The 16,997-nt window shown below is 39.1% G+C and overlaps 1 protein-coding gene across 3 annotated transcripts in view; it reads left to right on the forward strand.

Annotated features, from left to right (window-relative positions):
* Positions 1 to 16,997, forward strand: part of plce1 (phospholipase C, epsilon 1) — a 92,827-nt gene that overhangs the window by 51,126 nt on the left and 24,704 nt on the right. For all 3 annotated transcript variants that reach the window (XM_084434491.1, XM_084434492.1, XM_084434493.1), the window contains exons 4-7: positions 8,639 to 8,955; positions 12,971 to 13,116; positions 14,160 to 14,418; positions 14,771 to 14,979. In XM_084434491.1, coding sequence (XP_084290617.1) covers positions 8,639 to 8,955; positions 12,971 to 13,116; positions 14,160 to 14,418; positions 14,771 to 14,979 — 931 coding nt within the window. The remainder of the gene's footprint in view (positions 1 to 8,638; positions 8,956 to 12,970; positions 13,117 to 14,159; positions 14,419 to 14,770; positions 14,980 to 16,997) is intronic.

Raw genomic sequence — 16,997 nt, forward strand, 5'->3', positions numbered from 1 at the left:
GATAATTCATATAATCTTCTTTTGAGCATAATTATGAATTTGCTTTATTGTTGTGTGGTTTCAGAGTGTTAGTCTTTTATTCTGAAGAGAACACAGCAGTTCTGCTTGCTAAAAGATGATTTATGAGGAGGCCTCTTACAGGCGCCGCAGAAACAGGTTATGAACTAATGAAAATCATCTCTCCTCCATCGAGGACTGTGTAATGTGACCGATGCGGGGGAGAAGGGCGTCTGTCTCTGACTTCCTCAACCCTCGCCTCTTTCACTCTGGCTCGCCAACCTATTCAAACAGCGCACTTCAAACGCCTGCTCTGATTTACAAAAAGTCAGACAGTGCTCTCCCTTTAATTCGATTTTGGCCGCATTAGCTTATCACCTGGCGCTCATCCATGTGTGGTGTAACCTTCAAGCCCTTCCTGAGACATGTCGGTGTAAAACGATCCTTGATGATTTGAACGCACTGGCGCTCTGGACTAATTCCAGTTGACATGATGTCTGTGTGGGACCATGAGTCAGTGACCCTGGTATTCATGGACTTCTAATGAAATACACAAGCATTATTTTTCTCTCGCAAGCTATGGGAAGTTCAGGCATCTGGGCCAAAATGCAATCTGGCCCCTCTCAATGGACATTCTCACCATTTTTGGGCTTTTAAAACATAGTGAGAGGTAAAGATGTTCTGCAAATTAAGTGGCACCAAAAATGTCATTGTGTGTTGAGCTTTATTAGCTGTTTTGGGCAGCAAAGTTGGTTACAATCTGTATTTGTAGACCATTTTGTTGGGTCGGGCAGTGAAATATTTTTGTTTTGGGGGAATTAATTAATTTTTTACCCCATGCAGATGGGATAGGAGATGGCAAAGTTGTGCACCTGAAATCTGTTTTATAGGTTATATTGTCATTTTTCCTTTTACATTTTTTTTTTTTTTTGCCATTCTAATGCAAAAAGCTGAATCTTACTGACCCCAAGCTTTTGAGCATTTTTGTACATAAAAACATATTTCTAGCACATATAAAATGCATTTCTAAAGATAAAATCACTACTGACATGATTACGCAGCAAATGGCCTGAGCTTGTTGGAGAGTGATTTGCTGTTACTTTCAGCGATCAAATTTACAGACAATTTTAGCGCGGTGGACGATAAAATGGGTTACATAAACCCCTTAAATTTACATTGGAAGGTTTGATCCCAAGGGATATGAATATCTCTACACCAGGATCTAACAAACATTCAAGATTTGGGGAGGCTGAAGGTAAATAATAATTTTAAGAACCATTTATACTGATTGAATACTAATCTGAAAATGTCTGTGGTGGTTATCGATAAAAATGGCTCTTCCAGCAGGTTTCAGTGGCTGTAGTTTTTGTGTCATGTGATCCAGGAGCCATTGGATTTGGTTCTATTTGAAGTCTAAGGCTTTAGTGTCATTGCAAAGGTTTCCATCTCTATGATTCGTCTCTCATTTATGCAGCAGCAAAGGTTTTTATTAACTTCATCCACAGGGGGTCAGGTTCACTCCAGAACGTCTTTTGTTTGGGAGCAAACGGGGGATTTTCTCCATTTCCATTTGTATCTGCAGGTTTTTATTATAGAGGGACATTAATTTTTGGAGAATTATAAAATAAAGAGTGGTGTGGTAGAATTGGGATACACAAAAACAATACGGAAGCACACAATCAGAATTTCAGTGGTGATAAATGGAGGTAGACAGGAATAGTGCCGGCCGGGTCAGGTCAGGAGAACACACTGAATGAGAGGCGGCTCTGTGCTCACGAAAAATGCAAACTCTGAGACCTTTACCACTCGAGGTGAGGCATTGCGCACAGCCTAGGTTGTGTTAGACAGTCAGGATGTGTTTAAACAGCACTGAAATGTCGGGCAGTGTGTTTATGACGTGTTTTGTGTTATGAATGCATATGCAGGAAATGGAAGATCAGCATCTGTGTCAAATGAGAATTATTTGGCTTTACGATCTTTTGTATATTGCAGTATTAAAAAGAATATATTGCAAACTTATAAATGAAATAAATTAAAATTGCCATTACTAAACCCTTATGTAGTTTCAAACCTCTATGGCTTTTCTGTAGAATTGAGAATATTATGAAGTATTTTACAGAATGTTCTTGCTGCTTAATAAAATTAGATGGTTAAAAGGGGCTTTCACACTCCAAAAACCACCATAAAAGTTGTCCATTCTGGACATGTGCTCTTAATATCAAGTCTACTGAAACCCTAAAATGTTTGTTTGATGAACAAATATTTTTGCTGAAAAGACCAAAATCGCTCTCAATATTCGCACTTCAAACTTTGGTTTCGGCACATAAGAACCAACAACATTTGGAGTCATAGTGCCATAGTCGTAGTCAGTGGTGGGGGAGAGTGAATAATGACTGTCAAAAACCTTTCGTATGCTTCAGAAGACTTGGAATATAGTGCATGATTTTTTTTCTGGGCAAATTTTATGGCACTTTAATTATACTCTTTTGTCCATATTGGAGCTTGACTTCCCTAGTTCACGGTTTGCTTTCATTGTATAGGAAAGCACTACATGAGCATTCTTCAAAATGCGGGTTTGGAAAGACATGAGAGGCTAGGTTAACTCACAAAAGTTATAGAAGTTGTGTAAGAGGTCTTTCCTACAGAGAAAGTATGGACTAAACTATGACTTGTACATCTTAAGGGATCACATCGATAAAATTGAATGGCTTTAGTTTATAAATGCGATCCCTGGATCTACCGGAAAGCTTTTGTCTGTGCTTAATAGAGCTTGCATATGGACCATAAAACCATACGAGTTCTTGTTCTTCGATCTCTTGTTCTTGGTCTCTTTCAGTATGTGCTGGGAAGGTTAATGATGGAAACATTCACGTTCAAGCACATCCCTAAAGTCCCATACCCAAATTTATGACCCGAATGCTTATAAAGTCATTGTTTGCCTATCAAATTTTCACTGGACTCTTACCCAAGTCAACCGCCGACTGGTGATCAGAGCATGTTTGGGTGCTCAATTTCTCTGCCCTCCACTTAACACTATGTGTTGCTTTCATCTATGAGTAACATGACCTGCCTGGAAGGAGCAGCCAATGGAGAGAGTAAGTGCATGAGAGTGAGTGTATGTGTGAGAGAGAGAGAGAGCAAAAGAGAGAGAGGGAGGGGAGTAAGAGTGGCCAAACTCTGTGTGTGTGTGTGTGTGTGTGTGTGTGTGTGTGTGTGTGTGTGCATGTGTGTGAACAAGTGAGATATGCAGCGAGTCAGATTTGTGGTAGTAGAGGGTTGGCAGCTGCAGTCAGGCTGAGTTGAAATGTGGCTAAGCACTTCTCGCCGCTGTGGCGTGAAGCAGGGAGTCAGTGAGCCGCCTGCCGCTACGACCACAACCATGAAACACTCCCACTCGCAGAGGATGGACTACATGCTACTCAGTAAGTGACTCTTCAACTCTACCATACACACAACAACAGGCAGTGCTGTCACTTGGGGAGTTATTTTCAATATCGTATCAATGGTGCTGTTCTGGTGGCTAGTGCCTGCTGTCAAGGACTAATGTGTTGTGGGTTTTTTTTCGGGTCCGTAGAGAGTTAACCATGTACTTTACCTTAGCAGACAAAGGGTTTTTGGTCAATGAGACAAGAAGACTCATAAAAAAAATCCTGTTGTGACATTGATTTTTAGTAATATTTTATGTCAGGTATACAGTAATCAAATTTTTTATTTTTTGCTGTTTTTGCTGTTCAGCCCTCTCCTTTTGCTAATGATGAATACATGATTAGTAAAAGGTCTTTTTTTTTTTACTGCCTTGAACCTAATTTAAAATACCAAACCAAGCGTAATACTAAACTGAGGGATAGATTAATTAAAATGAGTGTGTAGTTTGATGGTACTTCCACAGGTGGTTTTGAAAGACATTTCTATTTTTCTTCGTCATAATGTTCTGGAGGCTTTCACTCATTTGTTAGAAAAAAATGGAACGTACTGTACTGTTCAAGGTTATTCTGAATTCTCACTCATGCAATTTACAGTATATATTGATTCACTCGAATCACATGCATTAAGATGATTTGGTCTATTATTAATGCTACAGTTGCATTATTGATATTTAGATAGATAGATAGATAGATAGATAGATAGATAGATAGATAGATAGATAGATAGATAGATAGATAGATAGATAGATAGCATTTGGTATAGGAAGCAATTAGACCAAATCATCTTAATGCATGTGATAGGCAAGGAGAGAACTGTACTAAGCATTTAAGCTAACTGTTTTCTGATTGAAGATATTTAGTTTGTTACAGTTGCTCTTGGTCTTTCCTACATGTTCAAGACAGCAAATGTAATAATGTTTGTATGGTTTATATAGGGCTTCTGTCCACCTATAGGCAGTTACAGGTTAGTTATTTTGCAGAAGCAATGTCTATTAATGATTTATTCTCCTTAGGAGATGGGATGCTAGGGATGTTATTGCAAGTCAAACTCACTGGTCATAAATCAAACATGCATAACCCAGACTGTTTCTGTCCAAGACAAAGGGTCCTTTCTCCTAAAGCTCTTGACTGATCTTAGACTGATTAATGTGTTGTATCAGCATCACGTCTAAATAAATTCTTAGATATCTGCTTTTTCTGTTAATTGCATATTACAGAATGTGTTTGCATAGGCCTAGAAACATAAACATGAGCTATAGGCCTGGATAATTACAACAAAAACAAAAATGGGATTGCACATAAATGAGCTTTATTCAACACTTCACTATTTGTTTATTGCAGTAGCTGTAAATGCAATCACAATATTTATTTCCAATTTATTGTGCAGCTCTAGTAGATACGCATATGATCAACAGGGATGATTTTAGCTGGAAGAGCACCTCAGATGCTCTGCGTGTCCCAATAGCAGGATCACAAAACGAGCGATGCTTCCTGTCTCCTTTGAGACCTGCACCATGAGTGGCCCATGCATAAAGATCAGGGCAGCTCATTCACAGCCTAATGTGGTGTATTAATGTCCCCCCATTTTGCTTCAAAAGATGCCATGTGCGAGGAGAAAAGGACACAAGGCAGATGCATGTGATGGCTAATGAAATGCGAATGCATGTGAGAACAGCATGATGCCGTGATGCGCCTGAAACTCACCTCAGAAGAACTCATACTATGATTGGCCATTGGCCCTTCTTTATGTGACATGAAGAATGTCACAGCTCAGGGTTATTAAATCTTGTCAATCACTTATTTTTTCAAGTAGTTTGATTCCCTTCATAATTGCATGTCTGAGCTGAACTGCAAAGGATTTTACGCTAGTTGCATTTTTATGTTAGTGAGCTGCTTACCTGTACAGCATACTGCCTTGATACTTGTATTCCGTATTGATAAAAGTTTAATCTATTTGACCTATTATTTGTGTTCTAGGTTTTTTTCTATTTATTAAAGTATTGGGCCATTAGCTTAGCAACATGCTAACACTAACATGTAGATTGTTCCAAACTTCTTATGAGGTTTTGCATCTTTTGAGATATGATGCTGCATTTGAGTCTCAGTGTGTACTAGAAACACACCCTCATGTTCTATCAGAAGGCTTTAGACTGGATACACAAATCAAACGGCACTCTCACTCTGCCCCTCCTGTTCTGACGGTCGCCATGGTGGCGCGTCGAGCCGAAGGAGTCTGCAAACACTGCTTTTGACAGCTGATGCTATCCAGACAAGCATGATTCACAGTATTTATATTATTTTTTGCTTGACCTGCCCTTGAGCACCATACCAGCATAACCGTTTTCTGATCACAATCTCAGGCGAGAGTGTAGGAAACAGTGGAGATATGTAAATATCCTGAGGCTTAATGAAGGTTGATCGTGCCCGCTGATGTTAAGAAATGGTCCATCAGTGTCACGGTATATGGGCTATTGAGGATATTTACAACTCTGGCATGTATGGCGTCTTCCACTTTTACTAGACGGCACTGATGAGACCAGTGTCACACAGTATACATTATCAAAGTTATTTATTTTGCCTTTTGCGGGTACTCTCCACTTCTTTTTAATTACTGTGTAAATACTGAGCTTTATTGTATTATGATTGGTTTATCTATGTCTGTGTTTATCTTCCTCCTTTGCACTGCGCTGTACCACCAACCCTGTTGTGCAGCAATAAAGTATATAAATTTGTATGTTGACATGAAAATGGTTGATTGAATTTTTAAATACCATTTTAAGGGCGTATGATGTAAGAAATGTTCCAAACCCTGATGCAACTTTGTGTCTTGTATAAATAGCCCTAACTAGTTTCAATTACGTTTTAGCTAAACTTGCCAGTACATAATGTATTTGATTTATAATCAGTGTTTCTCCTACGTTGTCCACCATCTTGGATTGATTTGTGAAGGGATGTATGTGATGCTACCTTAGAATATAGCCAAAAACGGGTATCTTAGGATACCCCTTAGGTTGCGCAATTTTTCTTCCTATTTTGAAACAAGCTTTGCATCAAGGCACTCCAATGATGCCTTAAAATGTTGCCTGTGGATAGAGCTATAGAGATTTTAGAATGGAGTGGGTGTGTCTTTAAAATGGCAAACTAAAACAATCCCATTAGGTGAATCCCAGTTGAATGGCCATGTGTACACAGCAGAAAAATCTGGTTGTTCATCCTGTCCTCAATACCATTCTGTTCATACACAGTTTGGTTATGAAAGCAGGGATTCTTTTGTTCTTTGGTTATGACAGCAGTTATGAAAGTTCTCCGTCGCTACAACAGATTTCCGTCAATTGCAGGGCTCCCGCCTGTCCTTATGTCTAAAATTCACTTTTTATAGTTTTAAGGCTGTAAATAGGCTTACACTTCTTGAATAGTGTAATAAATGTCTTAATTTTAGTTTGAATGGGTCTTAAATTAAGGAAAGATGAGGTGTATTCACCCTGCTGAGGGGGATGTGATCAAAACCTGGAGTGGAGCGAAAGCATGTTCCTCTCTCCACTCTAAGCGTTCTGTAATCACTCCGTTCTGGGTCCACTCCGGGTTTTCCATTCCCACTCACGGAAAAACTCAGTCAGCAAGTGCTTTTGGTGTGAGAGTGCAAAACTTTCAGTTTTGCTTTCCGCTTGATTGGCCGGACTCGTGACTTCCAACAAATCAGATGGGCGGGGACATTTGTCTAGTCTACAGAGTGATGAGTTCTGACAGAGGAGGCTGCGTCAGAGCCAAATATAGCGCTTTTCAAAATGTAATTATTTTATCGGCAAATCGGTTTTGAAAATGGCCGATACCGATAACCATAAAAATTCTTAATATCGGCGCCGATAATTGGTCGACCCCTAAAATAATAGAAACGCAATTCAAAATGGCCTTTCTTTAAATGCAAATATTCTTTGAGTATTTAATTTGTGAAGGTAAAGCCATGTACTCACTATACTCCTAATTACAAGAAGAAGAAAAACCTGCTCTTAAACTGGGTGTGTGACAGGCTGTGGAATGGGGTTTGGCCGAGGAAAAAAAATTCAGTCAAAATATATATTTTTTTTGCTTTAACCCCTGTGAAAGAGAGTGGCTATGCATTCTGTTACTAGTGATGCACCAATCAAGATTTTTTTTCATTCCGGTTGGGTTTTCTGTAAGCAAATTGGCTGACTCCGATACCAGGTGCCATTTTTATTTTTATTTTTGCAATTTTTTTATTTATTTTTGCACTATAACAGGCAAACTAGCCTTAAACAAAAAATATCTGTAGCCATTTGAAATTAGAGGCAACCACTACATTTTAATCATAATCCAAACAAAGATGCTTCACACAAGTAGCATGAGCAGTTGTTTTTTATTTTAATTAGATTGTATAATTGTATAATAAGATTTAAAGCAAAAACAGAATGGTCTGACTTTAGATTTGAGAAATGATGCTACATAAGTCACCACAAAACAAAAACAGCAGATGGACTTGTGGAACAGCAGCTGTTTCTTTGGGTACCGCTGCGCTTATAAACACTACTTTATACGGAATGGAGGTAAGAGGAAAAGAAAATGCCTTGATACTTTTCAGTTCCTTTCAGAGATGCATTAATATCAATTAATTCAGTAATTAGTTCGTACCCAATTCAGTACGTATATTTTTCTTCTAATATTTCGATCATCGCGAACATTGAGCTTGCTGTGGCTGGTAGAGTATTTGCTGTGCTTGGTGCATTGGTGTTCTCTTCTTTGTGTTCGTCTTCAGCATGTCCCATCCTGTTTACAGACTTCATAATATTTCCACACAAATTACATTTTGGGAAATGCAATGCAATTTTATGTGCTAGTGGCAGAATAGATATTGGCCAAAATAAAACAAAAAAAAAACGTGTTGCCGGTCGTCCGGTGCATCTCTATCTGTAACCAAAGTGAACCACAACTGAGTTTTGAGTGCAAGACTGGTTCATATGTACTTTGTAACCATAATCTCTGGCGACAACTAGTTGTCTGTTACATCGTTGATGCACTTCTTGTTATTTTTTTGCTGTCAATCACCAGTGTTAGAGCTTGCAACGTCTCTCATGTTAAGAAAAATGAAAGTAGTGGTACAGTGTGGTCGGAGAGTGATTTTACAGTTGGAGAAAGAAATTGATTGTTACCTGTCCATAAAGATATTATTCAGTAAACTCTGCTGTCTATGTCTCTCTCAGAACGGCAGCTGTGCAGCTCCATGGCCAACTCCAGCATGCTCCCGTCTGCCGTGACAGGCATCAGTAAGGAACTAGCCGATCTGCGGCACCTCATCCAGTTTCCAGAGGAGATCGCCACCATCCTGACAGAACAGGAGCAGCAGCTGTACCGTCGCGTCTTTCCCCTTGACTACCTCAGCTTTCTCACCCGAGACCTGGGCAGCCCGGAGTGCCACAAACGCCACCCGCACCTAAAAGCCTCCTTGTCCGCCCCCATCATGCCCACTCAGAACGACAATCACAACACAGTAGAAGATCTTGTCACAAGATTCAATGAGGTGAGCATTCATTAATGGTGCAGATTCATACCAAAGGAAATGGAAATGGAAGGGCAGAAAAGTAGCTTTGGCTTTTAAAGAAAAGTTTAGTAGGACATCACAAGTGTTTGTTCTGTTGCCTGTTTTACTTGGATCTTTTCACATTCACAACGTGCAGCTACTTATCAAAACAGATGTGAGTTTATTGCAGTTGTCTTAAATATTTGATACTAAGAGTGCCAGAGGAAAATTGTGTTTCTCTTTTTGAATAGAGTTGGAAGAAAATGATGTCATCTTTAAGGTACATGCTTGTCTTTAGATCAGCTGGTTTTGATTTTGAGAAACAAAATGGATGTGAAATGCATTTTTTGCCATTTTGGCTGAACTCTAAGACTTAAAACATTAAAAAAATGTCAAATGTTGCAGCTTCAGAGTTGGTTATGTTTCATGTAAGAGCAGGAATCTAGACGGGTTATGACTGGGAATAACATGTGAAATAAAGGTTTGCAGATGCTTACAGCCATGACATCAATGCTTGTTATATAAGACTCACAACTCAGTAAAGTGACCTTCACACTGACTTCACATTGTGACAGTCTTTGAAGCCAGTCTTATATCTTGTCAAGTCGCACATTGCTTTAAGGAATCACCTTTTATCGTTTAGTGCAGTTCTTTGAAAGTTTTTATCCCCTGCCTAGTTGATCAGATGAAACTTTCCTGGTAAAAGGGAGTTCACAAGATCACAGGCTTCGATGTGATGTAATACTATCACAGTGTAAAGTGAATGGATCACATAACAGGACTATGCTTCATCCCACCAAGCATTAATCCTAATATCCCTTTGTGAACAAGTCAAAGATTCCTCCTTTGATTTGGGTCGCTCTTTTACCTTAATGCCTCCTGTGGACTAATTCATGCCCCAGCAGTGTGATGTGTTATTTTGGTTGTGCTGTAACCCTCATAATGCATCCCTGAAGTGTTGCCACTGGGTGTCCATACACAGTCTAGGATTTGTTGTCTTTGTTGTGGTCAGTTGTTTGTGGTCTTACACAACACTTTATCGACAGCCACCTTTGAAGCCCCTTCCAGGGTGCGGTGTCTCTGGCAACACTTACATAAGTTTTTAATGTGTCAAATCTGCTGTCCGTTCGCCGCTGGCTGGTTGGCCTGCACAGTAACTCAAGAGCGGCAGTTTGTCCGGTGGAAAGCTGGCAAAATGACATGAGCTCCAGTGTACCGGTCCCCTCGTATAAAACGTTCCTGACCATCCGGACCCCAGAACAACTGTTTATGTAACTGACTGATGTTCTGTGAGGTGTTTTTAGCTACAACAGGACATCACATAAATATTTTTTTCTCAAACCGATTGCTATGAACACTCAGGACTACAGACGGTCGTTTTCTGTGACTTTGTGTTTAAAGAAAATGTAAGTGGTGATTGACCATACAGGATTCGCCACCACAAGTGCAGTTGCTAAGGTGTTCTGAGTGGTCTTTAGCATGTTGCTATGCAATTTCTAGGATGCAATTGGTCAGGATGTTCAAACAGACAGAGCAATGTTTTGATAACATCACATAGTGTTACTCTTTTCAAGGGAAACAACCCACAAATTACTTCATTTTCTACATATTAAGCTGACAAATGACAAAGTAACATTGGAGATGGGATTTTTTTTCCCCATTGTATGAATTCAGAAGACTTGGAATTAGCCCAGCAGTTGAATGGATCACTGTCATAATCCACGTTCATTATATAGAAAAGGTTGGGAAGGATATTCTTAAAAAATTCAGAAATACAATTTGGTACAGGGCAATGCAGGATTTGGAACAACATGTGTTAGGAAATACATAATGACAGAATTTTTAGATAAAATATTTCTTTAACTACTGTGTATGTAAATAGTCTAGAGACCAGGGGTGCAAAACACAGTTTCCTAGAAAGCCGTAGTCCGGCAGAGTTTAGCTTCAGTCCAACCCTAATGAAACATAGCTGATCCAGCTAATTAGGGATGGGACGGTATGAAAATTTAACATCACGATTATAGTGACCAAAATTATCGTGATTATCAATATTATCACGGTTTTGTTAAAACGAGATGAAAGTGTTCAAAAGGAGTTGATGCTCACACTGAAAACATTTCAACAAGTTTTATATTTGAAAATCAACAAACAACAAATAAAACAAGCAGCTCTATGCACTTTTTAAAGCAAGATTCTATTCTGTGGCATTTCCTTCCTTATAATGACCGTCGTCAATAGCAACGCATTATGACACCGCGCACATCCATGTATCGCAACGGACGCACTCTCTCGTTTCATTCAAATACAACTTGCCGTCTTGCGTCTCCGTTTTTAATTGTATTGAAAATGAAATCAGAGTTGATTTATTGTTTACAGAGTTTGATAATATTGTTGTGATCATCTTGTCTGGACGATTGTTTTGTACGCTGTACATAATGGTATAATTATAAACTGGTAAGATTTAAAACATTAATCTCAATTCAATGTCCCCATAATTATGTGGTAAAAAAAAATCGGTGTAATAAGTGTACAATGATATACATTATTATCCATTAAATGTCACTCTTAATAGTCTTGGCTCAAAGTCACTTGCTGCGAACTTTTCTTTGCAGATGCTTCACGTTTATTTCAAGTGAGTGATATAAAATAGTTCAACTTAAAACAACATTTTATGCCAAATTATTTCCCAGACGTAACGTTAGTTTTGGTATTGAGGTCAAAGTTAACTTGCCTTGTGTTCGCTATACAACAGTCAGTGATGGTCACACAAGACCACTCGGCAGATTTGAAGTTTCTATTGACTCGGCAGAAGTGTTTCTATTGCAGCGACTTTTTCTTGTGCATGTTCTGCAGACAGGGTGACCATCCTCGATTAAGTTTCCCTCAGGACTTTTGTTAAAGCCAAAATATGACCACGCCTCAGAATTAGTCCTCTTAAAAGGCTGAAAAATCTCCCGAGCACGGTCACTGCCTTCCGACGTTCTTGAAAAAATAAAATAAAAAAACATTGCGCGCTGCACGCCTGCATCAGACATTTTTGCTGGCTGAACAGGATTAATAGTGAGTTATTAAAATCGCGATAATCAAACACGGTTTTAATGATAATTAAATTTTAAACGATATTACTAACCGTCAGTACATTTTATCGTGGTTTATAGTGAAACCGGTAATCGTCCCATCCCTACAGCTAATCAAGCCCTTCAGGACTATTTGGCTGCATCTGATGCCTTCTGAGGTAGACAGGCATCAAGGCACGTCCCAATCCAATGTTAGTTTCACTTCCTGTTTTCTGAGATACCTTCATCTGATTGATTTTTCAAGACAGCATAGATCGCTTCTGTGCCTTTGATATACCACAATCCTGTGCTTTCCATTCGGTGACAGTTAAGCTCAAAAATAAAAATAGCATCTGAAAGTTGTAGTTGTTGGTCAGTTTGTGTAAATGTAAATTTTCAACTCCTGATGTCATTTCTAGTGAGAAATTACTATTGTAGTAATAAAATATTCACTTATTTATCACCAAAGCTCGCTCTATTTTGTTGTAGATCATTAAACTGGTGCGCAGTTTAAGAAGTCTGTCCGAAATCAGTTTCGTGAGGTACCTTCGTGCGCAAACATTGCCTACAAAGTCATTGCCTGATAAGGCAGCGAGGCAACAAGTGAACTGCCTAAGTTTGCACCCCTGGTCTAGACCCAATCAATGACTCTTGTTATCTGTGTTAGTGTTACAGGATCCAATGGGCTCAACTTCACATTTGCACTCAAATCTTCATTTTTCTTTGAATGTAAATTAAATCATGTTTGAACTCTAGATTTAGTTTAAAACTAGAGATTTATGTTACACAATCTGCAGTGTTTCTTCCAAATACATGTGATGATGATGATGATTATACAGCAATAACGTGAGAGAGTGAATGAAGTAAGGAAGGAATGGGGATCAGTATTTTCTCAAGACTTTTGTAGTTGTTCTTCTGTCAGCAGGGCCTTATAAATGTGTGTGTTGTGCGTGTTGTAGGTGAGCTCATGGGTGACCTGGCTTATTCTGACTGCTGGGTCCATGGAGGAGAAGAGAGAAGTCTTCTCATACCTCGTCCATGTGGCGAAGTGCTCCTGGAACATGGGCAACTACAATGCGGTCATGGAGTTCTTGGCAGGTCTCAGGTATGGCATGATGCCTTGAAAGTGCTTGGTTAAAAAAAGAAATAGCCATGTAAGAAAAAAATGGTCCTCTCTGTTTGAATTTCGCAATGCTTAACAAAGTGAGGATTTTTGAGACATTCATTTGTTTTTGACTGCACATTTGTAACATGCCAAACGATGAGCCTCAAGCGCTGTTCACGCCGCCAGCGACTTTGTCGCTGTATGTCACTAGTCTCTGAAATGTGAAGACGCTTGTGGGCGTTCCCAGTGCTGTCGCTCTTATGCTATTGGTAGACTGCACGTCTGGCCATATCTTTAGAAAATGTAATCACAAGTGATATAAAACTAAGATATCATTCTAATTTGACTAGGGATTAGACTTAAAATAATTAAAAGTAACATACATTCTGCTGTTGGAGAATGTTATATAAACCACAGCAGTGCTCAGTGCATTAAATCATTAACTAGATTAACGATCGATCTACAAACAAATTAAACCCACTCATACTGTCAAAATTTGCTAAAACGTCATTCGAATTTGACAATCAATTTTCTTGTCCCTAATAATCAACATAATACAGAGGACACTGTAATATAAACTACATCAGTGCTAAACTGCTCACTGCATCATATAATTAACAACACAAACTGTCTATGTATGAATCAAACTTACTAAGAATGCCAAATGTTTTATGCTTACCATAAAGGTTAAAATCAATTAATAATTAAAGTTCTCCAATGGCATTTTCACTACAGAAAGATGTAGCAACCTCTGAGTTTAGGGTGGAGCCAGTTTTTTTTACCCACTTGTTGGAGAGACAGTGTAATGATATGGACAATTGGTTAAAATACAGATTGTATGACTTCTGAAAACCAAGATATATCTCAGGTTGCACTTAAGTGTCTATGGTGTCAGAGCATGTACACTAACCACCACACTGCATCTCTAAATTAACTTTCAAATAACATTTAAAAACAAAAATATTAAGAGGCCTTGAGCAATAAACAGTCAGGACGCCCAAATTACGTTCCTACTGCCCTGCTCACCACTTATTCTTCCCCAGGTCTCGCAAAGTGCTGAAGATGTGGCAGTTCATGGACCAGGCAGATATTGAGACCATGCGTGGTCTGAAGGACGCCATGGCACAGCACGAATCATCATCGGAGTACAAGAAAGTGGTCACCCGTGCCCTCAACATCCCAGGATGCAAAGTGGTGCCCTTCTGTGGCGTGTTCCTTAAGGAACTTAGTGAGGCTCTGGACGGCGCAGCCAGCATTATTGGACTACGTCCCTCTTTTGATTCTCAAGATGATCCTGTTGAGGTGAGGATTTGGTGCTTTCAAAGAGTGATTATGACTAACACAGGAAATTGTATCACCACAGTCAAATTTAATTGTCTTTTACAGTTACAATAATAGCCTTGAGACGATTTTGGCTAGCTGGAGCAATTACCTTTTCATCAAACATTTTATGTGCCTGCTGAATTGCTTCCTGGCTTTAGAAAAAAAAACACATTAGAATGATTCAGCTGGGAAAAAGACATTTTGTCACTCTGGTGACTATGAAGTCACCCATGAAAGCTTTTAAAGCCCACAAATCTACTCGTATTGTCCATAATTGTGGTTATTGTGTTCTGTGTGGAATCTATGGTGAAGTGCTCTTTACCTTCCACAGTTTGTCACCGAGTACAACGGCCAGCAGAACTTCCTGCAGAGGGTCGGGAGCGATGGGCTCCACAGCTCAGACAAGGAGGCGACCGTCAGTAACATTCTGCAGACGATTCGCAGTTGCAACCGAAGCTTGGAGGCCGAGGAGCCTGAGGAGAAGGCACGAGAGATCACCGTTTGCCCCAAACATTCCTTCAAAGACAAGAGCAGAAACCAGTGAGTTAATTTTGGACCCTGTTTGCAAATATATGATGTGTTTAGTCCAATCCTTATATGCTGAGGCATTCACAGTTTGTTTTAATACCTTTAACATGCACTCTTCATAGAGGTTTGGGTCATTTCTTTACACTGGTTATCTGTGTTGTTAACCAATGAGATCTGGAATGACTAGCATTCTCGTGAATCTTAATGAGAGTTGCTTGACTGGTAGAGGAACTGCTGAATGAATGTGATTTGACTTCTGCCATTGTTGCTCATGGACAGGGCTGTACATTAACTTTTTTGCACATAGCACTGGTGCTACAGAGTTTGAAAGTTTTGTAGCACAGGCCACACAATTTTAGCACAATTATAAAATGTCTGTTACCATCTCTGAAAATAACCACAAGTAGTGCAGTTCATCACTTATACAGGCATGTGACTGACAAAGGACAAATAATGTTCCATACAGGGCACACAAAATACATACCTTAACAAGAAATGTTATCAGACAAATATTTTATTTGCCAAAAATGATGGATTGCAGGAACATAACACTTCTTGCTTAACATTTAAGTCTGTTTGTTTGTATAGCTCAAAATCACTAATCACAATCCAAACAACATATATCTGTTGAGCACTTAAAAATGCAGATTCATTTTCCTATAAATCATTAGAAATGTCTAAAGTTTTATTATAAAATATTAAATTATTATGATAAAAATGTGACAGTAATTTCTTTTTTTTAATCAGGAAATCTAATGAATCCACTGAGAGAAAAAATAAACTTCTCTACAACGGAGACAAACTATTTGCATGTGTCAGTCGATGATCCAAACTGTCCAATTTAATAAAAAAAAAAATAATGCTGAATATATTGCAACATTCATTTAGAACACTGAGGCGAAGAAACCATTAAAAGCCATTTAATTCTTGTGAATAATCTGTAATGATGCAGATACAGTACAAATCTGTGGTTGAGGTAATTGTCACCTTTAATACTCTTTGGAAATAGACTGCAGTCTTGTCTAATACCATGAACCAAAACCCATATGCAGACAGAGTAAATAAGACCCAAACCACAACCACCTTTCAGCAGGGGTGCCTTAAAGGTACAATATGTAAGATTTTTGCATTCAAATATCCCAAAATCACAAGGCCAGTGTTATATTTATTTTGTTAAGTTGATTACTTACAATATCCCAAATGTTTCCAACTATTTTTAAATCGTGAGAAAATTGCGATTCTAACCAAGGAAACGGGGCGTGTGAGCAGGGGTGAGCTGGGAGTCGCCAGTCAATGGCGTCATAACCGCGTTACCCTCGGTTTCCGCTCATACGTGGAGTACGCTCATGCGTGGAGTCCTGGACGAATGCGGAAGTTGTAGTTGTAGCGTCTATCAAGCAACAAACGTTAGCTTGTTTCGTGCAGTCGTTATGGAACACAATTATTCTTTACCGATTGCAGCTGGTTCTGTCGACAAAGACAAGTCCCATAAACGTAAACGTACGGGTATTATTGCTTTAGGTTTGTGTTTAGTTTATTGACATTGTTTATCACGTCTGGTGTTTATGGCCATGTAAATAAATATAGCATGTGTTATACATAAAGATTAATCAGTATTTTGGCAAATGATGTGGGTATGTTCGAATGTACTTTTACAACAATTGTTTTGAACACGTAAAACTGCGCAGCGTTATCACAACAATGAATTCGACAAATACAGTAACATCTATGATAACCAATTTAGTATTAAACTGTGACAAAATTCAGATTCAAGGAAGGAAGAGGACAGGGTCGGCTTGCGGAGCTGTGGGCGTATTTATTTATAAATGAAAGCAAAACATAAACAAAAAGTCGCGCAGCAAAGTCCAATATAACAGCGATCGTGTCCTCGCGCTTCCCGCACTCACGCTCTCAGCCCACAGATCTCCGCATGTCTCTCTCCATGATGTTTCCCCGTCCCTTATATGCGATCTCTCCACACCAATCACTGAAACAAGACACAGGTGTTTGTCATTTGCACTTTGACCCAC

Source organism: Rutilus rutilus, assembly GCF_951802725.1.
Source record: "Rutilus rutilus genome assembly, chromosome: 16".
In the NCBI taxonomy this organism is placed as follows: domain Eukaryota; kingdom Metazoa; phylum Chordata; class Actinopteri; order Cypriniformes; family Leuciscidae; genus Rutilus; species Rutilus rutilus.